This window comes from Callospermophilus lateralis, chromosome 1 (assembly GCF_048772815.1).
Source record: "Callospermophilus lateralis isolate mCalLat2 chromosome 1, mCalLat2.hap1, whole genome shotgun sequence".
NCBI lineage: Eukaryota > Metazoa > Chordata > Mammalia > Rodentia > Sciuridae > Callospermophilus > Callospermophilus lateralis.
Window position 1 is genome coordinate 210,474,886 of NC_135305.1, and position 27,983 is coordinate 210,502,868.

General features: G+C 57.9%; 1 protein-coding gene across 1 annotated transcript in view; it reads left to right on the forward strand.

The window, feature by feature from the left end:
* Positions 1 to 27,983, forward strand: part of Cpamd8 (C3 and PZP like alpha-2-macroglobulin domain containing 8) — a 66,799-nt gene that overhangs the window by 27,870 nt on the left and 10,946 nt on the right. Inside the window, exons 15-29 of the mRNA XM_077109341.1 lie at positions 1,144 to 1,316; positions 3,199 to 3,348; positions 3,996 to 4,160; positions 5,864 to 6,006; positions 8,978 to 9,040; positions 11,880 to 12,111; positions 13,994 to 14,147; positions 14,561 to 14,691; positions 17,225 to 17,276; positions 19,064 to 19,362; positions 19,886 to 20,111; positions 21,002 to 21,178; positions 22,633 to 22,714; positions 25,137 to 25,293; positions 25,757 to 25,831. Coding sequence (XP_076965456.1) covers positions 1,144 to 1,316; positions 3,199 to 3,348; positions 3,996 to 4,160; positions 5,864 to 6,006; positions 8,978 to 9,040; positions 11,880 to 12,111; positions 13,994 to 14,147; positions 14,561 to 14,691; positions 17,225 to 17,276; positions 19,064 to 19,362; positions 19,886 to 20,111; positions 21,002 to 21,178; positions 22,633 to 22,714; positions 25,137 to 25,293; positions 25,757 to 25,831 — 2,279 coding nt within the window. The remainder of the gene's footprint in view (positions 1 to 1,143; positions 1,317 to 3,198; positions 3,349 to 3,995; positions 4,161 to 5,863; positions 6,007 to 8,977; positions 9,041 to 11,879; positions 12,112 to 13,993; positions 14,148 to 14,560; positions 14,692 to 17,224; positions 17,277 to 19,063; positions 19,363 to 19,885; positions 20,112 to 21,001; positions 21,179 to 22,632; positions 22,715 to 25,136; positions 25,294 to 25,756; positions 25,832 to 27,983) is intronic.

The following is a 27,983-nucleotide window of genomic DNA, read 5'->3' on the forward strand; positions in this document are numbered from 1 at the left end:
GGGACCTGCTGGCTCTGGGTGTCCGCAGGGACAGGCAGGCCAGCCACGGGGGCTCCTGCACCACCCGGTGGGCCTGAAGTCTCCTTGCTCAGGCCGTCCTTCCTGTCGGTCCTTCCCCACTCCCCGACTCTACTCCCAGGGGCTTCCCAAGCCCCTTCCTCTTCTGCCCAAAGCAGGGTCCCAACCTGGGCACTGTGGACATCTGGGGCCAGATTACTCTCTAGGGTGGGCCGTCCGGAGCAGCACCTGGCGCCACTCGATGCCAGGAGTGCGAATCCCCACCCTAGTGTGACGACCTAAAGGTCTGCACCCATGGCCAACATTCCTAGGGGTCAAGGTCACCCAAGAGAGGGAGAGAGAGAGAGAAAAGAACGGATGAGTAGAACAATGGAGGGTAGGTGGGTGGGTGGGTGGATGGGTGGGTAGAATAATTGATAGATACATGGGTAGACTGAGAGATCAATAGGACGATGGGCAGCTAGATGGGATGATGGGTGGATGATAGGTGGTTGATAGAGACAGGTTCTCTTGAGCTACGGCAGAATCTCTCGGCCTCAGCACCACGCACACTTGGGGCTGGATCGTTCCCTGGCGGGGGGCTGCACTGGAGATGCCCCCTCACTGTAAGGTGGACATCCTTATTCTGCAACAGCTCAGCAGACGTATACGATCCTTTATAAAATGTGGGTTTTGAGGGTCTTTACCCCGGGGGAGGGAGTGGGAGACTCAGCTCAGGTCAGCCAACGATGGCATTGAGGTCTGCAGCTGGTCCCGGGCCCCAGAGGGACAGGGACAGTCTCAGGGAGGGGGTCAGAGGCCAGGGGTGTCCTGGGGGTCTGAGATGGCACTGCCTGAGCAACTCGAGAGGCTTTGCTGCCGATGGAGAAGGTGGTGGGTGACCTGGAGCCAGAACCGTGCTCCTGCAGAGAGAGGAGAGCTGGTGGCAAGCCCAGGTCACCCTGGGCTGAGCGAGCGGGTGCGGTCAGCGTCGGCTGGGGATGAAGCCCGGGAAAGGCCGTCAGAGCCCGATGCTTCCGCGCGTGGGAACGGGAGCTGGTGTGGGTGGGCTGAAGCAAGGTCAGATGGCCAGAGGCCCCCGAGAGAGGCTGATTCACCGCCTGTCCCACTCCGGACCCATCTCAGAGCCCCCTCCGGCCCCAGCCGCCGAGGTCAACGTGTGCGTGACCTCTCTCCGACTGGTCGTGACCCCCAGCATGGTCCCGCTTGGCCGCCTGCTGGTTCTCTACGTCAGGGAGGATGGAGAAGGGGTCACCGACAGCCTCCAGTTTGCAGTCGAGAATTACTTCGAAAACCAGGTAGAGCGCAAGTGCCACTGGGGGCTTCTCAGGGTGGTGGCTTGGGTGACAGCTGGGACCCGCTGCGCCCAGTGACACAGGCATGGCTCTTAGGGGCTGTTCTACCTGTGGGACTATCGTCAGGTGCCACATAAAGGACGTTTTGATCAGAGACAGACCATGTGTACCATGGTAGTCTGCAAGAACTGTTGGGACTGAAAAGTTCCTGTCACCGTCGTAGCTGCCCTAACGTGGTGACACGGTACTCCATGTTTGTAGTGATGCCGGTGGAAACAATCGGCTGTGCTGCTGGCATTCAAAGCACAGCATGGACACCTGCACACTGTCCAGAATACCAGGCAATGACAATAGTGACCGTTACTGGTTTATGCATTTACTATACTATAGTTGGTTCTTTTTTTTTTTTGGTACCAGGGATTGAATCCAGGGGTGCTTAACCACTGAGCTACACCCCCAGCCCTTTTATTTATTTATTATTATTAAATATTTATTTTTCAGTTTTAGGTGGACACAATGTCTTTATTTTTAATTTTTATGTGGTGCTAAGGATCAAACCCAGCGCCCTGCGCATGCCAGGCCAGCACGCTACCGCTTGAGCCACATCCCCAGCCCCCCATTTTTATTTTTTATTTTGAGACAGAGTCTTGTTAAACTGCTGAGGCTGGCTTTGAACTTGAGATCCTCCTGCCTCAGCCTCCTGAGGTGCTGGGATTACAGGCGTGGGCTGCCGCATCTGGCTTGTACTAATTTTAATATTATTTTGGAGGGTGCACCTTCCACTTATAAAAGTGATTTGTCGTAAAGCAGCAAGCCCTGGGACATGGGCAGCTTTAGCCAGTGGCCAGCATGGGCTTCATAAAGGAAGGTTCAGCTGTGTGAGAAATCCGAAGGGAGTTGAATTAAAGAGACAGGCTCTAATTACCTTTAAACCAGCTCCAGGACGGCTCCTCCTACCTCCAGCCTTCAGCCACCTGTTAGAGTAGCGAGGTTTACTGAAGAGGCCAGCGAGAGAGAGAACACGTCAGGGAGTGGACTTTTATTGGGGAACCAAAAATTCTGGGGGAAAATCCCATCCAATGAAGATTAAGGGGGGCAGTGTCCCAGGTCAGGTGCGACGATTGGGTCTTTGGGGTAGTGGTCAGACATGCCTCTGCACGGACAAGCCCTCAGACCTGAGCAGGGTGGGGAAAGCTCTGGACACAAGGATGTGTCTAAGCGCCTCCTGCCCAGCCAGGGAGGGAACTCAAATCACAGCCTCAGGCCTCAGCCGTCCTGTGTGTGCCGAGTCCCTGGGACGTCCTTTTCTCCGGGGCTTGGTTTAGTCTCCTGCTGCTTTGCTCACCTGCCCTGAGGAGTGGAGGCTGTACCGCATCTACACCCTGCGTGGCCTGGGTGTGTAGCAGGCTGCGCCATCTAGGTGTGTGAGTGCACCCAGGTCGCTTACCCAAGGGAGCGGGTAGTGGTGAGCCTGTGAGCTGACCCTGTCCTTAGGCACGGCGGTGACTGGAGCGCTGGTAGCTGAAGCGCTTCCACATGGAGGTGGCCTTCCTTCATGCCCTGCAGGGAGGGGCCAGCTGTTCTGCCCTCCCCTGGCTCCCGCCCTGTGAGACAGCCCTCCTGTCCCCAGCCCAGCTCAGCCTCTGGTCCCCTCTCCCCGCAGCCTTGAAGTGAGCTCCAGTGTGTGCTCAGCCGGCACCTGCCTTCCGGTTCTCCCCATCCCTGGAGCCCCTGCCCATCACATATGGAGTTCTACCTGGGTAGGGGGACAGGGTCCCAGCTGGGCTGGCCAAGCCGAGGCTCCCCGGTGGGCACTGGGTGGACAGGTGGAGGGGAAGAGAGGCCTTGGACTGGACCGGCTCTTGGTTTTCCCCTGTGTTTCCAGGTTTCACTGACATATTCGGCAAACGAGACCCGTCCCGGGGAGGTGGTGGACCTCCGGGTCAGGGCCGCGAGGGGCAGCTGCGTGTGTATTGCCGCGGTGGACAGGAGCGTCTACCTGCTCAGGTCTGGGTTTCGGCTGACCCCGGCCCAGGTGAGCGGTGGCTTGCCCTTTCTCCCCTTCCTCTCCAGGAAACGGAGAGCTGGCCGTGGGTCTGGGTTTGCTTTCTCCCCGGGTCCGTTTCCCGGGGGACCCGCGGGCGCCTGGTAAAGCCTGCTGCTGCTCTTGCGCATGCGCAAGATGCTGGGCCGACCCGAGAGAAACCACAGCGGCTGGGGTCCCGTACCGCTGGCCCCACTGCCCATCTGAAAATGGACCATTACTGTCAACACCCACGGCTGATGATTGTCACGACGTGACACACAAGTGGTCCCCGACTTGCTGGTTGAACTGGCGGTTTTTCAATTGGGGGATTGTGGAAAGCAATGCGCATTCGGTGGAATCCGAACTTGGAGTGGTGAATTCGGACTTTTCCCTGGGTCAGCGACGTGGGGTCAGGTCCCCTCCTTCGATGCAGTGAGCGCAGTGGGGGAAAGCGCCCACCCTGCCGCGCGCCCCGGGCGGGGCTGAGCTGGGTCTCCCTGTGGACCCGGGGTATTTTCAACCTGTCACGGGTTTGTCCAACTGTAAGGCCATCGGACATCAGTGACAGGAGGCTGGGGTGGACGCCTGCGCCACCCGCGACGGCCTATTTGGGGCTGGAAACTCAGCCGACGCAGGCCCGCCCCCTCTGCCCGCAGGTTTTCCGGGAGCTGGAGGACTACGACGGTGTGTCCAGGGAGGACGGTGTGTCCAGGGAGGACGGGGCGTCCTGGTGGGCGGGGCCGACGGCGCGACGGCGCAGGCGCTCCTCTGCCTTCCCGTGGCCCTGGGGTGTCACCAAGGACTCGGGATTTGCCTTCACCGTAAGGAGAGGTGGTCTGGTCTTTCCTCGCGTGGGGACAGAGGGTCTGGGGATCCAGAAACGGGGCAGAGCCCAAGGTCCCAGACCCTGCTGCCGCGTGGTTCTCTCCTGCGGCCCAGCTCTCCCAGGGGCAAAGCCGCGCAGTCACGCGTTGCTTGGTGACAGGGATAAGTTCTGACAACTGCGTCTTTAGGTGGCTCTGTGCTGGTCCTGGGGGCTGCTCACACACTGAGGGTACAGCCTGTGGTGCACTGGGCTCTGGGTGTGTTCAGGACACAGCCTGTCGCTCCTGGGGCCGCGATGAACAAAACCACCTGAGGTTAAACCCAGCACAGATGCCGCAGAGAGACGCCGTCAGTAAGAGACGGCGGAGGCCACTGCCAGTGTGACCTGCATTCTGTTAACAGTGAATGGCTTTTACAAGTAGATGGAGCCTATGCTAAAAGGACAATGTGCGCTCAGCACACGAACTGGCAGCCATGGGTTTATTCTTGTTATGGAGCCCTGTGCACCGTAGGTAGCCCTGCGCGCTGTGATTCTAGGCAGCAGGCAGCACAGGGTCCCCACACCCAGGTTACCTGAGGCAGGACATTGCAATGGCCACAACGTCTCATCTGACAGTGTTTGGCCCACTGTTGACCAGATTATCCTGAATGTGGGGCACGACTGTACGTTTAAATGATTGGGCAGATTGTAACTTGACTTATGGACCAGTATGTGGAGGGTGCTAGGTGGGAGGGAGGGAAACCGGCTCCAGGGAGTGGTGGGGGCCTGTTGCTCCCAGCTCTGCCGGACTTGGGTTGCTTTGGTGTGTACCTAGCAATGCTCAATGAGGGGAGTGGCTGTTCTCAGGCAGCAGGTCCTATCTGCCCAGGTGCCCTTCAGGGTCACACAGATCCAGAGAGGGTTAGTGGCTTGGAGGGTGCATTTAGGATTTTATTGGCATTAAGACTGGGACGGGCAGCGGGCATGGTGCCACATGCCTGTGGTCCTAGAGGCTCAGTGGGTGCTCCTGGGTTTGATTCCTAGTACAGAGACAGACAGACAGACATTCAGACCTGAGGTGGAGCCCTTGCCTTGCATGCACATCACCCTGGGTTGAGCCCGGCTTGGGAAAAAGTAGAATGAATCTTCTCATCCACCAAGTTGCTCCCAATAATCGTCACAGTGACAGAGATAACAAGTAATCGTTGGCATACAAAGTCACCAGCCTTTGGCCTGGATCACACACTGTCAGGTTGATACTTTTTCTAATCCATAGACCATAAAACTCACCATTTTAAAGTGCACAGTTCAATGGCCCTCAGTTCTTTCCTTGTCGTGCAACCACCAGCTCCGTCCAGACCCAGAACACCCCAAAAGGGCACCCGTCCCCATTAGCAGCCCGGCAGCCCCTTCCTGTCTCTGGATTCCCTGGACTATTGTTTCCCATCGGTGGACTCCCACAGGTGTGGCCTTTCGTGCACGGTCCAGCCAGGCTTGGCCACAATTTAGATGTGCTGTTGCTCTGCACTGGATGGTCCCTGGGTCCGAGCCTCCTCAGCCGGTTCCACCAAGCCCAGAGACGACTCCCTCCCCGAGGTGCCCGTCAGTGAGGTCGGGGCCAGCCGCCACGGGGGGACGGGGACTGTCGTTCACTCCCCTTTGCTCCTGGAACCATCGGCATCCTCTTCCCCACCACTGTTGGCCGTTGTCTGTTGCCAGGAAGCAGGACTAGTGGTGATGACCAGCAGGGTCAGCCTGAACCACCGGCAGGACGGCAGCCTCTACACCGACGAGGCCGTCCCGGCTTTCCAGCCCCACACAGGGACCCTGGGGGCCGTGGCGCCTTCCAGGCAACCCCCCAGGTAATGGCCTGTACCTGGAGCAAGGCGTCTGACCCTGGGCACTGATGGTGTCTGGGGCTTGTCACGCTCTGGGTTGCTGTGACAGGATGCCTTGGGCTCGCTCACACTCTGGAGGTGGGGAAGTCCGAGATGCAGTGTCTGGTGAGCACTTGCTGCATAGGTGGTGCCTTAGCAGGCACCGGTCCCATTCAGGAGGGTCCGGAGGGCTCCACCTTCAGGGTGTAAGCACCTGCCAGAAGCCCCACTCCCTAAAACCTTGAAGGATAGAGTTTCCGCATACAAATTTTGAGGGGATGTAAACATTCAGTCCACTGTAGAGCTGGCTGATCATCTCCCGGGGGCTAGGAGCTGGGGCACCTCTCTCCGTTCTTGGCCTTGCCCCAGTGCCTGGGAGCGAGGGTAGAGGAGAAGCAGATGCCTCAGGGGTGCTGGCTGGTCTGAGAACAGATTGTCCCACTGTCAGGAACTCTGCTTTAGAAAACTCTTTTGTTCTCTCTCCTTCCTCCTACCCTTCCTTTCCCTCCATTCTCTCATTCTCTTTCCCTTTCCCCTCCAATTCTGTTTTCTCAGGTTAGACCCCAATTCCTTCCTTCAATCTTTCTCATATCAGGGCTAGGCCTTTAGAGGACTATGAATTTTCCTGTGAATACGGCTTTGGCTGCATCTACTTGGCACTATGAAACATTTCCAGTATTGCTTGGTTGCACATTGTTTCTAACTGGTGGAATCATTCTGTTTTTGAGCCTCGACTGGTCCAGAAGTGTTTCAAAATCTCAAATTATTTTTTTCCCCCACGATCATTCTTGTGTGTTTTCTAAATTCAGGACAAAAAAGCATTTGTGGCCTATATGCTATTCATCTTTTGGGTTTAATTTGGAGACTTTCTCTATGACCAGTTTTTTTTTTTTTTTTTTTTTTTTTTTTTTGTAGATGCTTTTTACAAATGTACCTTTTTGAAAAGAGTTTCCAAGTGCCCAGTCATTGAATTCTGGGTGCTCAGTGCACACTTGAGGTCAAACCCGGTGGTGATGGTGTTCAGATCCTCTCCATCTCTGACCATTTCGTGGTCTGTTTACAGTACCAATTACTGAGGCAGCAGATTCACAGCTTTGTCCCGGAGTCAGGAAACCTCTCCTTCACAGGAAGTGACGTGACCTCCTGTCCCCTGTCCCCTCTTCTTCTTCTTGGCACTTTATCCTTCTGTCTCTCCACTGCTCTGCCCACATCTCTTCTCTCCTGCCCCTTATTTACCCCTCACTCCCTTCTCAACCCCAGATCTCGACCAGCCAGCTGTCCTGAGGACCCCGCCACTTGGCTTTCTGTAGAGGACGGAGACGTGTGGCTGGAGAAGGGAGCGCAGGCCTGGCTGTACCCTCTCCTAGGAGGAGGAGAAGGGAGATGAGATGTGGCCAGTGCGGTCCACAGTGTGAGGTCTCTCCAGAGACTTGAGGGTGGTCCCCAGGCCCCTCCACCCTTTTCCTGAGCCAGAGGTGGCCCAGGCGCTCTCCTTCCCTGGTGCGTGGCCTGCCCATGAAGCACAGGTTTTCAAGTCCTCTCTGTACAGACCGGGAGCCTCTCGCCCCTGCCATCTCCTCCCGTTGGTTCCTGGGGGCCCTGGTCTTTCCAGCTGTCCCCACGTGGAGCCACACATTTAGCAGAGTGTGGCCAACAGCCTCCTGCTCTCCGGACTCCAAATCAGGACACATCTGGAAGCATTTCTAGGACGAGGGTGAATGAGGGAGGTGGAAATGGCCCACGGGCCTCCACCCACCGGCAGCCACCCTGGGGGCCCTCACCCACCCATGTGCAGGATCCGGGAGCTGGGCCGGGAGCAGACATGGAAGTAGCTTCTTAGGGTTAGAAAGTCGCAAGAAATGCCTCACGCAAGAAGCGCCCAGGCCTCTTTGTAAATGGATGCGCATCCTTATTCTGAGGACAGGGTTTCTGATCACTGTATACCTTTGGCTAAAAAATCATTTTTAAACACTGTGGAAGGGTATAAATGAAACTTCAGTCTTCCTCCTACTACCCTCCATTACTTTATTCAAACATAGTCATGATGGTTAACTTCTTAGATATCTTTTGGGAATATATAAGAATTTTTTAAAAAATCTAATTGACTACTTTAACTTATGCATTTCAACAGAATGATTCTACCTATAAAATTGTTCAATTTAAATTTTTGCAGATGTCCTATATCTAGGACCATGGGACATAATGGGTCAACAATATTCTCCATTTTCCTCTTTTAAGTTAACAATAAGCCTTGGAGACTATTCCACATGAGTACCATGCACAACTGCCATTGATCTTGTTCACCAGCGTATAATACTCTGCTGATGAATATGCTAGTCCCCCATTGATGGAGGCTGCCATGTCCTCCCCTGTCTCTTTGCACACGTGTCTGGGGCAGTATCCTGAGTGCGTTTCTACAAGGGATATTGCTGATAGAAAGAATGTGAGCATTTTTAATTTTGAGAAGTTGAGTAAAATTTTAAAAAGCATTATTTTATGCTTAAGGACAGTGGGTTGTGAGGTTGCTGGGGCACAGAGGAGGGCGAATGGAAGGTTCTCTGCAGGAAAGGGGGGGGAGAGGGGCTCCGTGTGACGATGGGGAAGAACACGGCAGGGACATTAGTAGGGGAGGGAGGGGGCAGTCTCCTTGCCCCTCCTACCTCCTGCATCCAGGCTGTGGGGCCCACTCTGGTGGGAGGTGGACTCTGCCCGCCTTGGGCCTCACCTTCCGCTGTCCTGAGTAGAGGGTCGACCCTCCCGGGGGCAAGAGGAGACAGACACGTTACCGGATCAGCTGGAAAGAGAAAGGAGTCGCCTGACCCCCATCGAGTCCACGGGTACCTGCGGGGCCCTCGAGGCTCCTGTGAAAGTCTGATCAGGCAGAAAGCCACCCCCGGGAAGGGTTTGTGCGCCCAGGAGACTTTAACCACTTTTCCTCCTTGTAAAATTTTTATAGAGCAGAGAAGAGAAAAAGGACGTTCTTCCCCGAGACGTGGCTTTGGCGGTGTGTCAACGTCAGGTAGGCTCCGTCCCTCTCCTGCCCTGTCTTTTCCCGTGGACCCCAGGGCTGTCACTGAGTCCAGAGGGTTCCCTCCCGACCCCTTTGCCTGTGGACCTGCCCTGACACCCCTGGGGTGACACTGCAAGTTCCTTTTCAACCCTCAAACCCAAAACTGTTGAAGTCCCCCGGCCCCCAGTCCCCTGCAGCCTGGACATCTGCCCATGAGAACCGCAGTCCGCAGTCGGAGGGCTCCAGCTCCCTGGGGGGCTCTGTGTGCTCCGTTTGCATAATGAGCTCGTTAAGAAGGTGACATTTCTGAACAGAACCTGAACTTGAACCCCCCTCCTCCCTCCTGGCCCCTCGGGGACTCGGCTCCTGCCGTGGGGCCGGCTGCTCTTTGTCCCAGAAGCAGGACCCAGAGGCAGGTCTCTGCAGGATGCGGGGGGTGCCTTTTGCTGGTGTCAGAGCGTCTAGCGAAGGTGGCCGTGCCTGGCCATGACACACCAGTCAGGCATGGAAGTCTGGAGCCCAGGACTGTTTGGCATGAACCAGCTGCTGGCCCAGGTCCTTCTAGGCACCGAGCATTTAATGGCAGTTCGGCAAAGACGGGGCGGCACCTCGTCTGCCCACCCTACAGGAACAGGACAAGCTGCAGGGACAACAGCCACCCTGGAGTGGGCCAGGTGGGCCAGCCGGGGACAGGGTGCGACTCAGCTGCTCCCAGGCCAGCGGGAGAGTGCCCTTCCCATTCTCAGACCTGGGGGTGCTGCGACCCGGGGAGCTGGGTCCTGTGAGGCTCTGCGGAAGGCGGACTCCTGGTGGAGCGGATCCTGGCTGCCGGGTCTGCTCTGGGGCCCAGCTACAAAATCATCCAGAGGATTCCGCTTGGCTGGGAGGCGGCCTGTGTGGAGCACTTGCCCAGCGCGTCCCCGGGCCCCGGCTTCCGTTCCTGGCATTGCAAGAGAAGTTTCTGTTTTCCGGGTGCTGGGTGACTTTTGGGGTGCCAAGGATGGTCCCTGGAACAAGGCAGACAGGGTCCCCGGGCTCCTGAGATTTTGCGTGTCACAGAGTCGGCAGGTGCCCAGGAGCCCAGGAGCCCTGGGACAGCAGTGGTGTCCGTCCTTCATGGATGCGGGACACAGGCCTGGGGGTTCCGGGGCTGGGGACCCTCTGGAGAAGGCAGGGAGGTGGGGCCCGAGCCCAGACGCGTAAGATGGACCAACGAGGGAAGGAAGGTGTCCAGGAGGGACAGCAGGAGCGGGAACGGAGAGCAGGACAGCCTGGCAGGTCCCTCTGGCTGGGGAGGCGGAGGGCTTGAGGCTCCAGGGCTGGGGAGGGACCAGAGCCAGGGATTTGGGCCTTGGGACGTCCCTCCCCGCTGTTGGCCGCAGCGAGGATGAATCCGAGGAGCAGGTCTGAGGCCAGGAGGAGCCTCCTGCAGGGCCCAGGGAGGGACTGGACAATCTCCCTTTCTTCTTCCCTGTTTTTTGAAATCGTGGAAAGATACGCATCACATAAAACTGACCGCCGCGCCGTGTGTAAGTGCACAGCTCAGTGGCATTAAGCTTTCACATCCCAAATGACCGTCACCACCGTCTCCAGGGCTCTTGCAAAACTGACACTCTGTCCCCGTTAAACACTCCCCCCGTCCCTCCTCCCCAGCCCCTGACGTCCACCACTTCGCTTTCTGACTATGATGGTAGGACCCCCGGACTGTGGATTAGTGGAACCACGCGGCATCTGTGACAATGAGCACGTGACCCCCTCCCTCTGACAGGGCCGCGGCAGCAGGAGAGCAGAAGAGGCCCCTCCCGGAGAACCCCGTGGCCTCACATGGAGCCCGGTGCAGGGCACTCCCCGGGCACCTGGCCTGACGTCGGGGGACGACTTCCCTCCCCAGACCTGCCAGATAGTCCCTCTTACCTGTAGTGCGTGACCCACAGTCACTGTGCCCAAAAAGATTACATGGAAAATTCCGGAAACAAAGAATTCCTAAGTTCGCGGCCTTCTGAGAGGCGCAGTGGAATCTCTCACCTGCTCTCCCTCTGAGGGTGTCTTGGTGCCACTGGCCGTGAGCTCATGTGACGAACACACCACATACTAAATGAGGTGTCTTTGAACAAAGATTCACATAAGTTGGGCGCGGTGGCGCACGTCTGTCACCCCAGCGACTCGGGAGGCTGAGGCAGGAGGATCGTGAATTCAAAGCCAGCCTCTGCAAAACAAGGCTCCAAGCATCTCAGTGAGACCCTGTCTCTAAATAAAATACAAAACAGGGCTGGGGAGGTGGCTCAAAAAAAACCCAACATAAAACAAAATCGTGTATTGATTTGTCAACCAAAATGTGACCAGAGGCTGACAGGGTCCTGACCCTCTATTTCTGGTAGGAGCCATGAGCCATTGCTAATTCGGAGTTCACGGTGGCTTCCCAGAACACAGCTAAGGGAAATCATGAGACTCTGTTGTAGTATTTTCAGGCTTTTTTCTTTCTCATTATTTTCTTAACTGATAGAAGGAGGGTGCGTATTTACAGGGCACGGCGTGATCACACCCGTAAATGTGCATCCCCTGGACGTGCCCAGCCCTGCTAAGTGGCTGGGCCCGCCCATTCAGTGGCTTCTGTCCCCAACCAGGCAGGACCGACCTTCCCCTCTCGAGAGCTGCGTTCGCGTCACCTTGAGACCCGGCCATGTTTTTCTCAGAGCAAATCAGGGCTGAGGGTGGCTTTCTAGGGTCACCTGTTCCCCTGGTGCCTTAAGTAGTCGTTTCTGAGCTCCCAGCCCCCACCCCAGACCCCCCAAGCCAGGTGGCCTGAGCCCATCCCCACCTGGCCCTGGTCCCTCTGGTCTCTCCACAGTGACCCGTCAGGAGAGGAGACCCTCAGTCTGCAGGTGCCTGACTCCATCACCAGCTGGGTGGGGGAGGCCGTGGGCCTCTCTGCCTCGCGGGGCCTGGGAATTGCCGAGCCCGTCCTGCTGAAGACCTTCAAGCCCTTCTTCCTGGACTTCACGCTGCCCCCTCTTGTCGTCCGCGGGGAGCAGCTCAAGGTCCCACTCAGCGTCTACAACTACTTGGGCACCTGTGCTGAGGTACCAGCCCCCCAAATACATGGCTTTTCCCATCTGCTGGGGGAGCAGGGGTGGGCCTTGTTGCAGTCAGGGTGCAGGGGTGGAATGGGGCCTGGGTGAGGAACTGGGGTGTCACAGCATCTCTGTTACCGGGGAGACGGGGTGAGATGGCGGCTTAGGCTGTTTTGCATTACTGTAGCAAAATGTATGAGGCTGGATAACTTTAAAAAGAAAAGAGGTTTATTCTTTTCTTTCATTTTTTATTTTGGTGGTGGGGATTGAGCCCAGGCCCTCTCACATGCTGAGCACACTCTCTACCTCTGAGCTATACCCCTGGCCCCAGGAGTTTATTTTGGCTCATGGTTCTGGGGATCCAAGGTCAAAAGATCGCATCTGGGGATGGTGGTGCGGAGCATCACGTGATGAGGGACGGGGACAGCTCCTCTGGTGTCTGCCTCTTCCTAAAAAGCCACCCAGGAAGGTCCCACCTCTAAACTCCATAGTTGGTTGTTTCTGCCCATGACACCTCCCAGCCGGGTTACATGTCACCACCGACACTTGGCTGTTGAGTTTCCATTTTTCTCCATGGAAGAACTTTCTGGAAGAGGGATGTGGGGAATCTTGAGCATCCTTCAACCTGAGGGCGCTGAGGCTTGGGTCCAGCTGGCCTTTCCTGTGGCAGGATCCAGGCTCTGTCGCCTTGGCTCCTCCTGTGTCCTTCCCTCTGTGTCACACCTTGATGCCTGTGCACCCCAAACTCAGCTTCCGCCCCCACCTTGTGGTGCAGCCTTTGCCTGAACCCAGGCTCCGGCGCATGCTGGGCAAGCACCCCCCACTGACCACAGCCGCACCCCACCACGGAGCACACCCCCAGCCCCTTTGCCGCTCAGAAGGAACAGACACCAAGTTCCAACGACAGCTGAGCCGGCCGGGGCCAGGGGTCGCTGGCGTCTTGCTCAGCCATGTCTTTCACTCCAGGCAGAAGCCTGAACCCACAGGGGCTCCCGGTTTGCTGGCTGGACAAATGGACGTGGATCAAGAGCTCCTCTAGTGTGGGGAGGCTATGAACACGCAGATGCACACGCAGTGCACACGCATTCAGAAGGCACAGGCACACACCTGTACGGTGGAACGTGGGCTGCACACACATGCTCACAGCAACACAAGCATGCACACACCTGCACACACACGCACACACACACCTGCACACACATGCACACACGCACACACACCTGCACACACATGCACACACGCACCCACATGCACACACATGCACATGCCCACACCTGCACACACACACACATGCACCCACATGCACACACATGCACATGCAACACCTGCACGCACACGCACACGCACACACTTGCGCACACACACATGCACACATGCACACCTGCACACACATGCACACGCACACACACGCACACACATGCACCCACATGCATGCTGGTGTGTGTGCACCCTGTGCTTGCTCAGGCTGAGCACGTGTGCACCAGAGACACACGTGTGCACACACACAGCCATACTCTTCCCCAGGGAGCCCTGGGTTTGGGGAGACAGTCAGAGGGAGCCCCGTGGGAGACTGGCAGTGGGTCGGGTTGTGTCCATCAGGAGCCCCAGGGTGGTGTGGCGGGCAAGGCTGCCCTTGAAGCCCCCATGGTCCTGGGGGCCGCCGGGGCCTGTGGGGATGCAGGGCTGGGAGAGGAGCAGGCCCAAGCTCGCCAGGGGCGGGGACCAGCCCGCAGCGGGGCAGACAGACAGCGCCGGGGTTTGCCTGACTGGAAGTAGAAAGGGGCCTCTGAGGACGGCGTGGCCTCTGGGGAGGGCTGGCGAGGCTGGACCTGCGGTGGACGGAGCGGGCGGGAGGCCGGGTCCCAGGTGCCATGAGCAGTGCCCCCTGCAGGTGCACGTGAAGATCTCCGTGCCCAAGGGCGTCCAGCTGGTGGGGCACCCCGGCAGACGGCACCTGACCAAGGAGATGTGTGTGGCCCCCGGGGAGACGGGGCCCACCTGGGTCGTCCTGTCCTTCAGCAGCCTGGGGCTCAGCAACATCACAGGTGGGGACCCCATGCTCCCCTCCAGCCACCAAGGACTCCAGGCTCTGGCCCCACGGGGGCCGTGGGGCAGACGGGCCAGCAGGTGAGGTCAGGACCGTCCCGAAGGACAGGACAGCAGCTGGGGCCAGCAGGACAGGGGGGCAGCTCTGGGGAGAGGGCCAGGGCCTCACCTGGGGGGAGCGGGGCTGTGGCGGTGCCAAGCCCACGGGGGACACAGGCACACCCAAGCCACACCCAGGCCACACACGGGCTCAGAGGCACGCACGTGTGGATGTGTACACAGAAATGCGTGCACACGCGCCCACACACGCACACGGCACCTGCACAGAGGCACACGCATGCCTGACACAAGGGGAGGGAGGGGCAGCCCACCCTGGCGGGGACCTGCTCCGACAGCCACCAAATCCCCGCAGCCAAAGCCCTGGCCTATGGAGACGCCGGCTGCTGCCGGGACGGGAGGCCCAGCAGACACGCAGAGGAGGGTCCCCCCGACAGGAGGGTCCCCGCTGGGACGGATCACATCCGGCGCAGCCTAACCGTGGAGGTAGGCCAGGCCCCACCCGCGGGGCCAGCGTGGGCCTCAGTCCTGGGGGGAGCAGCCGGGTACACGGTCCAGCCCCAGCCGGGCAGCACACGAGTCTGGATTGATGACTCAGGGACAGCTGGGGGGAGCCTCTTGCTGGAGGACAACGGCCTCTGGCCCCTCCTCGCAGAGCTGAGCAGGTTGTGAGGTGGCCCTGCACTCTGGAGGGGCTGGAGGGAGTGACCCTGACCATTTTTGAGGGCCACGTGCGTGTCTCCTAGTTCTGCACTTTTCCAAGGCAGTTTGCGGGACTGTGAGGTGGCACGTGGGGCGTGGGTCCCCGGAACACAAGTCCCGCAGCAGGGGAGTCCGAGGTCAGGGCCCGCACAGACCTCCCAGCTGTGAACCCAGGACCTGCCTCTTACCTGTGGGGCCCACAGGTGTCCTGGCTGTCCAGCCCTGCTGTGGAAAACGCACGGGGTCTGGCTCCCCGCTGCCAGAGCTGGGGACCAGAGACAGTGTGCATGGAGGGCTCCCAGCCCAGAGAGGTTGAGTGAGTGACCCCATGTCACCCAGCAGAGGGTGGATGTGTCAGGGTTCTCTAGAGAAACAGAACCAAAAGGAGGCAGACAGACAGACAGACACATGGTTTCAGTAGACAATGGGCCACACGTATGAAGGTGGTCCGTACAATCACCACGTAGTGACGTTGGAGCAGCTGCAGCCTGTGTGTAAATACGCTCTATGATGTTTGCACAATGACAAGGTCACCCAGGACACGTTTTTGAGAACATATCCCCGTTGTGAAGTGACGCGTGACTGCATAGATGGGGTTTACCATACACGCATTCATACAGATGTCGAAGGAGATTTATTATCAGGCCGCGGCCCACGTGACTGTGGAATTGGAGCCGTCCCTGTGACCTGTCCCCTGCAGGATGGAGACCCAGGCAGCCAGCGTGTCGCTGAAGGCTTGAGAGCCGTGGAGTCAAGGGCGGGGTCGGGGGCAGGAAGAGATGGAGGTCCCAGCTCAGGAAGCCAGCGGGCAGAGGGGAGTTTAACCCTCCCTGCCTGGTTGCCTTATTTGGGCCTTGGCAGGTAGCATGGTGCCCATCCACGTTGGGGAGGGACTAACTCACCCCCAGAGACACACCCGGAAATAGCCTCTAGCCGCTCTGGCCTCCCATGACCTAGTCAAGGCGACACCTAGAGTTAGCCATTGTGGAGGGAGTGGGGCCCACGGCTGCCTTGCTGCAGCTATTCCTGTGTGCTAGTCAGCTTTCTGTGACTGTAACAAATACACCTTCCGCATGAGACGATCAGCTTATAAAAGAGAAGAGGTTCCATTGTGACTCATGGTTTTGGAGATTTCGGATGGCTGGGCCCCATTGCTTTGGGGCCTGTGGCGCGGCGGTACGTCACAGCAGCAGTGCATGGGGAAGTGGAGCCGCTCACCTTATGGCTGGTAAACCACAGAGAGAAAGATGAAGGGGCTGGCACCACCTTATCCCCTTCAAGGCCACACCCCCAATGACCTGAAGGCCTCCCTCTAGGCCCCGCCTTTTAAAGGTCCCCTTACCTCCCCAAAGCCTTCATCACAGGGGCCTTTGGAGATATTCCAAACCCAAACTCTAGCAAACCTTTGAGGTCTGGGAGTTAAGTTCTGGGCACCTGTTTTTTTTTTTTTTTTAGTTGATATGTAATATTCATACATATTTTCGGGGCAACAGTGTGATACTTTAGTCCATGGATAGGATGTATAATGACTAATCAAGGAAATCAACATTCCATCTCCTGTTCCAGGAACCTTCAGACTCTCCTAGTTATTTGAATGTGTCATGGGCCATTGTCACTGTAGTTCCCCTTCTGTGCTTTGGAAAATCAGAACCTTCTTCCATCTCCTGGGCTCTGGTGTCCTTTGCTGTCCCTTGCTGTCCCTGGCCTAACCACGGTCTGTGTCCCCTCCCTCCCCCTCTAGTGACCACTATCCCGGTCTCTCCTCCCGTGAGATCAATGTTTTTAGCTTCCTCAAACGAACCAGGACACCCGCCGTCTCTGTGCCTGGCTTCCTTCATTAACCTGCTGTCCTCCAGGCCCACCCGTGTCACTGCAAGTGACAGGACTCACCATGTCCTCTGCCTGAATAGTCCACTGTGTCATGTACTGCGTTCCCTTTATCCTTGATCTGTCGAGGGCCCCTCAGTGAGCCCACGTGTTGGCCCTTCTGTAAGAACAGCTGACGGCCTTCTGGGCTCCCGGGGACCGGAGGGCAGTGGGGGGGCAGGGCCGGGCGCGAGGAGCAGGCGAGATTTCCACGGCCGCTGCACAGCGTGATGGCGAGGCTCTGTGTCGCCACCCGGACCTAGGAGGTGGGTGACCTGGTCACTCCTGTGTGTCTGTGACCCTGGTGTCACCCTGGGTTCCCCACAAGCCCCGGCAGCTCACTTGCATGGTCCAGACTCGGAGCTGCTGCCCTGGGAGTTCTGGACGCTCCTCTGGGCCGACTGTCCCCACCTCCCCGTCCCTGCTCTCAGTGGCTCCATTTCTGTTTCAGCCTGAAGGGGCGCCGCGGTCCTACACCTACAGTGCCTTCTTCTGTCCCAACGGTGAGTCCTCTGCACCCACTGAGGAGCCACCGGGCCCCTCCCCTACCACACGGTGACAGCTCCTTCACCGCGAAGCCAGCGCCCCCTCCCCGGGGACAGCGGGCACAGCGGTCAGGAGGTCAATGGTCTCACTAAGTGGCCAACGCTGGCCTGGATCCGGCAATCCTCCTGCCTCAGCCCTCCGAGCCGCTGTGGTCATAGGCACCAGCCCCATGCAAGGCTTCTGGTGCTGCCGTGAAGCAGAGTCTTCCATTTTGGTGAAACCCAGCTCACCATCCTCCCTTTTGTGAATCACACTTTGTTGTTCCCAAGACATCTTCAGAGTCCTGTTTCCTTAAGGTTTTGTGGTTCTAAGTTTATGGTTTCTAAACGGCAATGATCTATTTGGAGTTGATTAGATACCTTGCAAGGTATGGGCCAGCGTTCATCTTTCTGCACGCGGGTCACCAATTGCCCTGGCACCATTTATAGGAAAGACTTTTCTAATGCCAGCTGCTTAGGAGGCAGGAGGATGACCAGGTCAAGGCCAGCCTGGGCAACTTAGCAAGACCCTGTCTCAAAATAAATAAATAAAATAAAACGGGCTGGGGATGTGGCTCAGCAGCAGAGCGCCCGGGGTCCAGTCCTCTCCTTATGGAATGTCTTTGCTCCTTGTTGAAAGTCAGTAGCCCACACGTGCCTGGGTCCGCTCGGCTCCCTGTTTCTGTTCCCTGGACGCGTTTGCCTTTCCTGTGCTCTCACCTCGCGGTGACCACTGTAACTGCACACTGAGCCTCCGTGCCCAGTGGTGTGAATCCTTCAACATCGTTCTTTACTGAAGCCATTTGGGGTCCCCTAGGTCCTTTGCATTTCCAGAAAATTCAAAAGTCAGTGTAGCAACTCCCCTGGGATTTTGCTTGAATCTGCATTGAGTCTGTGGGTCGGCTTGGGGAAGAAGAGTGTGTCTGCAGCATTTCTCTGCCCCCGTGGAGTCTGCTCTCCGTGGATCTGGGTCTCCTCTTTCTTCTGTCAGCCGCCTGTGCAGTTTCTGGCACCTTGCATGTCTCCAGCTGGAGTTACCCCGGGTGCCACCGTCAGTGCTGCTATTGAGCCACCATGTTTCCACCATGGCTCCTGCAGCTGTGTGCAGAGCCCTGGGGAGATTGCTACCCTATCCGGACTCCCTCCTGTGCTCACCTCCTGTACTCACCTCCTATGCTCCCCTCCTGTGCTCCCCTCCTATGCTCACCTTCTCTACTTACCTCCTATGCTCACCTCCTGTGCTCATCTCCTGTACTCACCTCCTGTACTCATTTCCTATGCTCACCTCCTGTGCTCACCTCCTATATTCACCTCCTATGCTCACCTCCTGTGCTCACCTCCTATGCTCGCCTCCTGTGCTAACCTCTGGTGCTCACCTCCTACTAGCCTCCTTGCTTGCCTCCTGTGCTCATCTCCTACTTGCCTCCTGTGCTCGCCTCCTGTTTTTACTGCCTGTGCTCACCTCTTGTGCTCACCTCCTGTGCTCGACTCCTGTTTTTACCGCCTGTGCTCACCTCCTGTGCTCGCCTCCTGTGCTCAACTCCTATGCTCGCCTCCTATGCTCACCTCCTGTGCTCACCTCCTACTAGCCTCCTTGCTTGCCTCCTGTGCTCACCTCCTGTTTTTACCGCCTGTGCTCACCTCCTGTGCTCGCCTCCTGTACTCACCTCCTGTGCTCGCCTCCTGTGCTCGCCTCCTAGCCTATGTGAGGGTGGCAGATTCCTCCAGGCTCCCTCTCAACTTCCAGCCTCCCTTCCTCCATCCAGAGAGACTCCACATCTCCACCCCCAACAAATATGAGTTCCAGTACGTGCAGCGGCCGCAGCGTCTCACCCATTTCGATGTGGCCGTGCGAGCACACAACGACGCTCGTGTGGCCTTGTCCTCGGGGCCCCAGGACACAGCGGGCATGATCGAGATCGTCCTGGGGGGCCATCAGAACACCAGGTCATGGATTGCAACCAGCAAGATGGGTGAGCCCGTGGCCAGCGCCCACACGGCCAAGCTCCTCTCCTGGGACGAGTTCAGGACGTTCTGGATCAGCTGGCGCGACGGGCTCATTCAGGTACCCGGGGCTGGCTGGGTGGGCATGGGAGCCTCAGGCCCCTCTGGTATCCGCTGCTTCCTGTTCTCTGCCAGGCTCTGTTGGGGGCAGGGAGGAGTGAGGGGAACACAGAGCCCCTCAGGTGGCTCCCAGTCTGTCTGGAGCTGCTTAAAAGAAAGAAAGAAAAGAAAAAGGAGAAGAAAAAGTAAGGGTGGTGGGTGGCCAGGAGACTGGGTACAAGCAGGTGAAAGGGGGCACTTTCTGGGCCCAGGAAGGGGACTTAGAAAAGGAACAGCTGGCACAAGGTTTGGGGGAGTGGCACGCCAAGCTGGGCTTTGAAGTATGAATAGGAGTTCACCTGGTAAAGCAGGAGCAGAGATGCCCCAGGTACAGGGGGGATCTGTAAGGCCCAGGAGTTCCTGGAAGCCCAGTGACGGGATGACCTCTGGGGGGTGTGGCTGAGGCCCCTGACCATGTTCACAGGCGACGGAATGTCACTGTACGCTTCCTGCCGGCGTCCAGTAGCCTTGGTCTCTTTTTCCAGGTTGGCCATGGTCCAGAGCCATCCAGCGAGTCCGTCCTCATGGCCTGGACCCTCCTGAGGCCACTGGAGGTCCGGTTCATTGGCTTCTCCACTGGCTGGGGCTCTGTGGGCGAGTTCCGCATCTGGCGGAAGATGGCGGTGGATGAGAGCTACGGCGAGGCCTTCACCCTGGGGGTCCCACACGGCGCCATCCCTGGGTCTGAGCGGGCAGCTGCTTCCCTCACAGGTGTCTGTCCACAGCCTGGCTTGTGGAGGGCAGGGGCAAAGGGGCGGGTGGGCCGGATGTGGGCGAGAGGTGTGGGAGGAAGCAGATGGGCACCAGTGCAGAAGACCCACGTGCAGGGCCCTCAGCTCAGGTGAGTCAGAAGAGTGGAGAGGAAGGTGGGAACCAAGGGAGGGTTATGAAGAAGCCGTCAGGCTGGGCCACAGAAGAGGCACAGGGGCAATGGCAGCCTTAGTGAGTCATGAGGAAGCTGAAGGAGAAAGGGAGGTAGGTTCAGGGAACAGCACTTATCCCAGGGGGCCTATTGGCAGGGTCGGGGACAAAGAGGTCAAGGAGAGGATGTCAGAATACCGATGGGTTGAGACAAAAGAAGACCAGAAATTTAGAGAGAGAAATAACATTATAATGCACTAATATTCCATAATATCCTGTGTGTATGAAACTTTTAAAACAATCTTTAAAATACTCATGGCTAAAGAGAAAAATCACATTTTTCTGGAAATTATAAAAAAAGTTTTTAGAAGGGAACAAGAATGGCTACACTGACTTCCTGACATTTGTGGGATGCAGCTAAAGCTGCACTTTGCAGGTAATTTATAGCCTCAAAATGCATCCATTTTAAAACCTAGACAGAAAAAACATTCAAAAGAGTGAAAAACTAGAGAGTGCACATCCAAGTGACAGCTAGGAAACACAGAAGCATGTAGGAGAGAGAGGGCAGGTGGCCACCAAAGCCGGGACACCAGGCCGTCTGGGTGGCCCCACAGGGCAGCACGGGCAGTCAGAGGTTGGCGTCCAGTGTTGGAGCAGTTGGCCCACCCCCGGGAGAAGCCGTTCCTGTGCTCTACACTTGGGCACGGCCTCCAGCCCGGCCCTTCCCTCCCTCTTGCCAGGCGACGTCATGGGGCCCACCCTGAACCACCTCAACAAGCTCCTGCGCCTGCCCTTTGGCTGCGGAGAGCAGAACATGATCCACTTCGCCCCCAATGTCTTCGTCTTGCGGTATCTTCAGAAAACCCAGCAGCTCAGCCCTGAGGTGGAGAGGGACACCACTGACTACCTGGTCCAGGGTATGGGGCCGGCTGCCTGGGGGAGGGGGAGGGGGAGAGGGGGAGGAGGAGGGGAGAGGGAGGGGGAGGGAGAGGGGAGGGGGAGGGAGAGGGGAGGGGAGGGGGAGGGGAGGGGGAGGGGGAGGGAGGGGGAGGGAGAGGGAGGGGGAGGGAGAGGGGAGGGGAGGGGGAGGGGGAGGGAGGGGGAGGGAGATATCTAGGCCAGCAGTGGGTGCAGCCCTCTGGGGGTGGCTACAGGCCAGGCACAGTGGGCCAAGGAGGCCATTCAGGACAGCCCCAATCGGTCACTCTCCCCAGGAGCCTGGAGTTGTGCTGTTAGGACGACTCTTTATATTGGTGCTTGGCCACAGGAGAGCGAGTCTCTTTTTTTTAGAGATCTTTATTTCACAACAAAAGTAATATAACCACATAATTTTTTGAATTTAGGAAAGAAAAGTTCAGTGTGGTCATTACAGTTGGCTCTGAGTTGACCCAGTAGCTGCTGTTTGTGCCTAGAACAGTGAACATCTTCAGAAATAAATAGGACAGCGCTGGGAAGGAGGCCCCTGGGGTGTGTGGCGGGCGGGACCTGAGGCTGTCCCTCTGCACGCCTTGGTCCCACGAGGGGGCTGGGTAGAGGCTGGGGCCTTGCTCCTCTCACGGCACCCGCTCTGTGCTCAGGCAGAGACGGTCCCTCGCGGTGCCCCCGCTCCCCGTCTGTGTCATGAGGGAGCTAAGTTAGCTGGTGGCCAGGTCCTGGGGTCTCCCGGGCTTTGCTTCTGCCCTTGGGCTGGAACTGGAGTGACCGGGCAGCCTGGCCCAGGTGGAGGAAGGACCCACGTGTGCCCAACCCAGAGCTCCCGGGCCCCACTCGGAGGAGGGAACAGAGGCACGTGGGCACCCGGGTTCCGGGGGCCAGACGGGGTCCTGACTCCTGGCTCTGCAGTGGCTCTGCTGCGCTGGAAGCCTCCACCAGGCTCTGGTGATCTGGAGTCACCCGTCCTCATGGACGGGAAAGGGACACACGTGTGATGGTCAGCGTTCAACTCCCAGATGGAAGCAGAGGGTCAGAGAGTCTGGCTCCAGGAAGCAGGCCACGGCCCTCAGAAAGGCCAGGCGCTCAGGAGGTGTGGGCCTGGGAGGGGGTGGACACTGGCCACCTAGGACCCAGGGTGCCACCTTGAGGTGGTGCATTTCATTGGTCACCTGGGCACCACTGAGGGCTGGCGTGTGACCTCCCCACAGTGCCACAGAGGCTGGTTAGAAAATGAGGCAGAGGTCACAGGGGCCCACATGCAGGGGTGGGGCAGTCTCAAGAACCCCAGGAGCGTGAGCGTCAGTCTCAGGGACCCAGGTGTGGGTGGACAGTCTCAAGGGCCCCAGATGAGGTGGCATTGTGGGGAGGTGCCAGGCCCGGGCCCTGCAGGCAGCCCCAGGGCAGCTGTTCAGCAGAACCGGTCCCCTTCTTCCCGTAGGTTACCAGCGCCAGCTGACCTACAGGCACCAGGACGGTTCCTACAGTGCCTTCGGGGAGCGAGACCCGTCGGGGAGCATGTGGTGAGTCCCTCCCCACCCTGGGCACGCGGACACTCAGGCTCTGAGACCTGGGGTGGGTGGCAGGAAACAGTGGGGAACAGACAGCTGTGGTCCCGCCTCGGGGTCCCCGGGGGAGGCAGGGTGGCCGGGGCTGGGCACAGCAGTGTCATTGCTGGGACTCTTTCAGCTGTTGTTACCATGGTGACGGGAGCCCGGCCCCTGCTCGCTGGCCCCTGGTGCTCTGAGCTCCTCAGGGTCCACGGGATCCAGGAGTGGGGGTGACCCGGGGCAGGGAGAACTGGGCAGGGAGAGGTCATGGGCCAGGTCACCACCCGCGAGGGCTGGGGGCGCAGGGAGGAGGTGGTGAGCAGGGTCCCTGGCCTGGGGTGCCACCAGCACAGAAGGACCCACTGGGGGCTGGGCCAGCTGGCCACGTGCCCTGGGGTGCTCCGGCCGCGGCAGTCCTGGGCATCACCAGGGGCCCACCCAGCCTGGGTCTCCCCTGCCAACCCTACGCCCCCACCCGGGCTCCTCTGCGTGGCCATAGAAACCGCGTCCCTCACGGACAGACAGAGCGCCCAATGCCCTCAGCAATGCTGGGGGCGACGGGGGGGCACGCCTGCTGAGCCCTTTCCTGCAGGGGCCCAGTTTGGCGACCTGTCCCCCTCCCCAGAAACCTGTGTATGTCTGGCTGATCCCCAGAGGCCCCCAGGTGAGCGAGGCGGGGCCCGTGTGCACCCCCTGCCCCCGCACACTCGGCATCTTCCAGGGCTAAGGGCCCAGCCAGAGCAGGAAAAGCCACATGCCACCAATCAGTGGAAATGTAGCCCAGAAGCTTCCGTCTCCCCTGTGCCCCTCACTCTTCCTGAACGCGGGCGTTTTCCTGGGAACATGGAGGATGGGGTTTCCATAAACACAAGGAGCAGCACTCCCCCTGAAGCAGGCAAACCTGGCTCTTTCCTCTGAACTGTGTGACCTTGGGCCTGACACTCAACCTCTCTGTGCCCCTGTCATGGGGTTGGATCATGCAGTGTGTGTGCCCTGTTCAGATGGCCTCTGCCACTGAGCTACATGCCTGCCAGGTCCCTCTGGGCCTGCCTGTGTGAGAGTCCCTTTCTTTTTAATCCCCGAGTGGCATCTCACGGCATCCATGTACACACGACATGTCTCTTTCTGTTGGTGTTTTAAAAAGGACAATGTGGAACTGAGCGCAGGGGCACAACCTGTTATCCCAGAGACTCAGGAGGCTGAGGCAGGAGGATGGTGAGCTGGGGGCCAGCCTCAGCGACTTAGCACCACCTGTCTCAAAATCGAAAAATGAAGAGGGCTGGGGACGGCTCCGAGGTGGTGTGCCCCTGGGTTCAATCCCGTGCCACACGGGGAAAAGAGAGAAGGGAAGGAAGAGGGAAAAAGAGAGCAAAATGGAGGACAGGGTGGTGCACGTGGGGAGTCCGTGCCTCCTGATGTCAGGCGATTCTGCCACTCTTTGATCCTGAGTTGGGGGCGTTTCCTGTTTCCGTGGCTGCTGACTCCTGTCGGCGATCCCCCTGCATCTGCTCATTCATTTTCTCTCTGGCCTCACCCATCCTAGGGTGCCCCTCGGTGCCAGCTGGACGGGGTGGGTGGCACAGGCAGCAGAGCAGGTAGACAGCCATGATGCGGAGGTAGGGTTGTCCCCAGGACGGGGGCAGTTGAGGGGTCCAGGCAGTGAGCCCACCCCGGAGTGGGGGAGACGCGCCCAGCTAAACCTTGAAAGACAAAAGGAACCTTGTCTTATGAGGCATGATGTGTCCAGGGCCCCCGGAACCAGCAGTAACAGAAGTTAGTAGGTTGATGTGATGTTTTCAGCCATAAGCAACAGAAAATCACATGGAATCCATGGTGGGAAAGAGCTCACACCACAGGGCTGGGGGCTCATGGTCCCCATGGAAGTAGCACAGCACCTACATCCCTCATGGTGGCAAAATGGCTGCACCTCCCAGCATTGTGTCCATTTCAAAGCTATTCCCCGTTTAGGGATCAGAATGCCACAGATGGGCCCTCAGGGACCCAGGACACCAAGGGAGGCTCATAACTTGGCTTCTGAATAAGACCAGGGGTCTTTGGGCAGGCAGCCACAGGGTCTCCCTCGCATGGCAGGGGAGGCAGGGCTGGGCGAGCTCACAGAGAAGCCTCGAGTGCTGGGCCGGTAGACCTGGGCACCGCTGGGCCGAGAGGTCCGGGCAGAGAGGGCCGCGCTCTCAAGAGGCCCCTCGGTGCTGGCACGGTGCCCTCCGCTCCCATGGAGTGCCCACAGGGGCTGGAGGGGGATAGATGGGCCCCTCCGAGCTCAGACAGGAGGAAATGGAGCTCAGGGGTGCAGGGAGCCTGCTGCTGTCCCTCGTCCACATGTGAGAGGTGACCCTGCTCAGTCACACCCCAGCCCCACCGCATCCTCTTTCAGGCTCACAGCCTTTGTCCTGAAGTCCTTCGCGCAGGCTCGGAGCTTCATATTCATCGACCCCCAGGAGCTGGCCGCTGCCAAGGGCTGGATCATCCGGCAGCAGGGAGCTGACGGCGCCTTCCCCGTGGTGGGCAGGATCCTGAACAAGGACATCCAGGTGAGTGGCCTCGCGGCCTGTCCACCCGCCCCTGCTCCTCGAAGCAGGGCTAAAGGAAGCGAGGGACTAAGGCTGGAGTCGGGGCTGGGCCATGTGTGCGGGGAGTGTGGCCCGTGCTGGGCGAGGGGCGGGGTCTGGTCAAGGGGCAGGGCGTAGACAGGGCGGGGCCTGGGCGGGGGCGGGGCCTGGGCGGGGCCTGGGCGGGGCCTGGGCGGGGGCGGGGCGGGGCGGGGGCGGGGGCGGGGGCGGGGCCTGGGCAGGGGCGGGGCCTGGGCAGGGGCGGGGCCTGCACAGGGGTGCTGGGGATGGAGGAGGGGCCGGGCCCTAGAAAGGCTGAGGCCGGGCAGGGCGGGCCAGTGCTGGCTGATGGGCAGGGAGGAGGGGCTAAGGCGGGGGCAGGACTCTGGCAGGAGATGGGCTGTCCCTTTTGGGACAGGGGTGAGGCCTGGCAGTCCTCTTGCAGGGTGGGATCCACGGTACAGTCCCGCTGACGGCCTACGTGGTGGCTGCTCTCCTGGAGACTGGCACAGTGTCCGAGGTGAGCCCAGGTGGAGTCCTGGGAGACGGGGGGGCCAGGGGTGGGGCTGGAGGAACAAGTGGGAGGTCCCCCCTTCATGGCAGGGTTTATTTTCCCTCATTTCCCTTACTCACGAATGAGGCTCTTTCAAACTTTTCATCAACTGAGAACATCCGACTTCTCAGCCTGAGCAGAAAAGAGATACCTGTGGTAACCATGAGGGCGAGAATTGGCACGTGTTGGGAAGTAGATTAATTTTTCATCACTCTAATGAAACACCTGAGGCAATTAACTTATAAAGAGAAAAGGTTTATTTTGACTAATGGTCTTGGTGGTTTCAGTCCATGTCTGGCTGAGTGGATTGAACAACAGACATTTATTGCTGACAGTTCTAAAGGCTGGGAAGTCCAAGACCCAGGTGCAGGCAGATTCCGTTCCTGGTGAGGGTTCTCTTCCTGGGGTGTCTGCCTTTCACTGTGTGCTCACCTGACCTTTCCCGAGTGAATGCACACAGACTGAGAATTCTGGTGACTCTTCTCATAAGGACACTAATCCCATCATGGGGGCCCCACCTTAAGGACCTCTGCTAAACCCCTCCTCCCACTATCATCATACTGGGGGTTAGAGCTTCAACATGTGAATTCTGGGGGACACAAATATTTAACCCACAACGTTCCTATGTCATCCCTAAAAATCTCCATGGAAGTTTAACAATCATCAAGTCGTCTCTTAAGTGTGTTCTCCTGATGTCCCCTCCTGTGCCTCTGACCGCCACTCCAGGTAGAGGGAGCCACATGCTGGCTGGGGAAGCAGCATGATGGCCCTGACTGCGGGACCCCTTCCTCTGTTTCTGCCTCCTTCCTCCATTGATTTCCTCTTGTCCCTCAGTGTCCAGAGGGGATTGTTTAGGACCCTCCACAGACACCAAAACCCAGGGATGCAAAATCCATGTCCCTTCTATCAAATGGCATAGCACTGGCGGAGCACCTATGCACATCCTCGTTTATACTTTAAATCATCTCTTTATGACCTACAATACTTCACGCAGTGCCTGTATATCGGTTCTTTTGCATAGATTCAGAATATTTCAAGACCTGTGGCAAATTCAAGTTTTGCTTTTTGGATTTTTTCCCTTTTTTTTTTTTTTTTTTTTTTATTCCTGGTTGGCTGGATCCATGGATGCAGAACTTGCAAATATGGAGAGCCTGCTGTACTGAGAAAAAGTACTGGGAGGTAAACTTTTGAGGTCTTGCATGTCTGAAAATATTCTCATCCTGCTTCAACCCTTGAGTGATAGTTGGGCTGGGTATAGAATTCTCTCTTGGCCCTCACTTTCCTGTAAGATACAGGATTCCACTCCATTCTCTTCTAGTTTCCAGTGTTCTGTGGAGAAGTCGGTTGTCTTTCTGAGTACTTTTCCTTTGAATATGGATTTTTCTTTCCCCTGAAAGTTATCAGATCTTCTCGTTGTCCACAGCACTTTGTGCTTTATGACACAGCCTGTGAGGTGAGGATTTTTTTTTTTTTTTTTTTGCACTTTCTATGCTGGGCACCCAGGGAGCCCTTTTCCATAGGAAATGTATAGGTACTAATAGGATGAAAATAAAAAAGGATCTTTTGGACTGAGGGTGTAGCTCAGTGACCAAGCACTTGCCTGGTTTGGTTGGGACTCTGGGTTCATCTCCACACTGAACAAGAAGTATTGTGAGAGTAACTAAGGGTTAGCCTTGCTCACCTGACCTTTCCCGAGTGAACGCACACAGACTGAGGATTCTGGTGACTCTGCTTATAAGGGCACTAATCCCACCATGGGGTCCTACCTCAGTGACCCCTTAACAGTCAGGGAAGAGCTCTCTGAAGATGTGGTATTTCTCCTTCTGATAAGATATAAGCCTTCAGAGGGCAGGGGTGACTCTGGACATCCCCAGTCCTCCCGCCTGCCGGGCGAGCGCCACCACTGAGCCGAGGAGCTTGCGGAGAGGGGGGCTGATGTTCCCCAGGGCCCGGTCACCACCAGGCCTTGCCCTGGGTCACGAGCTTCCCTGGTGACATTCAGGTGGTCTGTGGACGTGGACCATCACAGACGGCGGCTCTGCTGGGGGGGCGCCCTCAGACTTGTCTCTGTGCCCTCCACCTCCTCCCACCCACAGGACACCCCATTTCTCAGAAAACT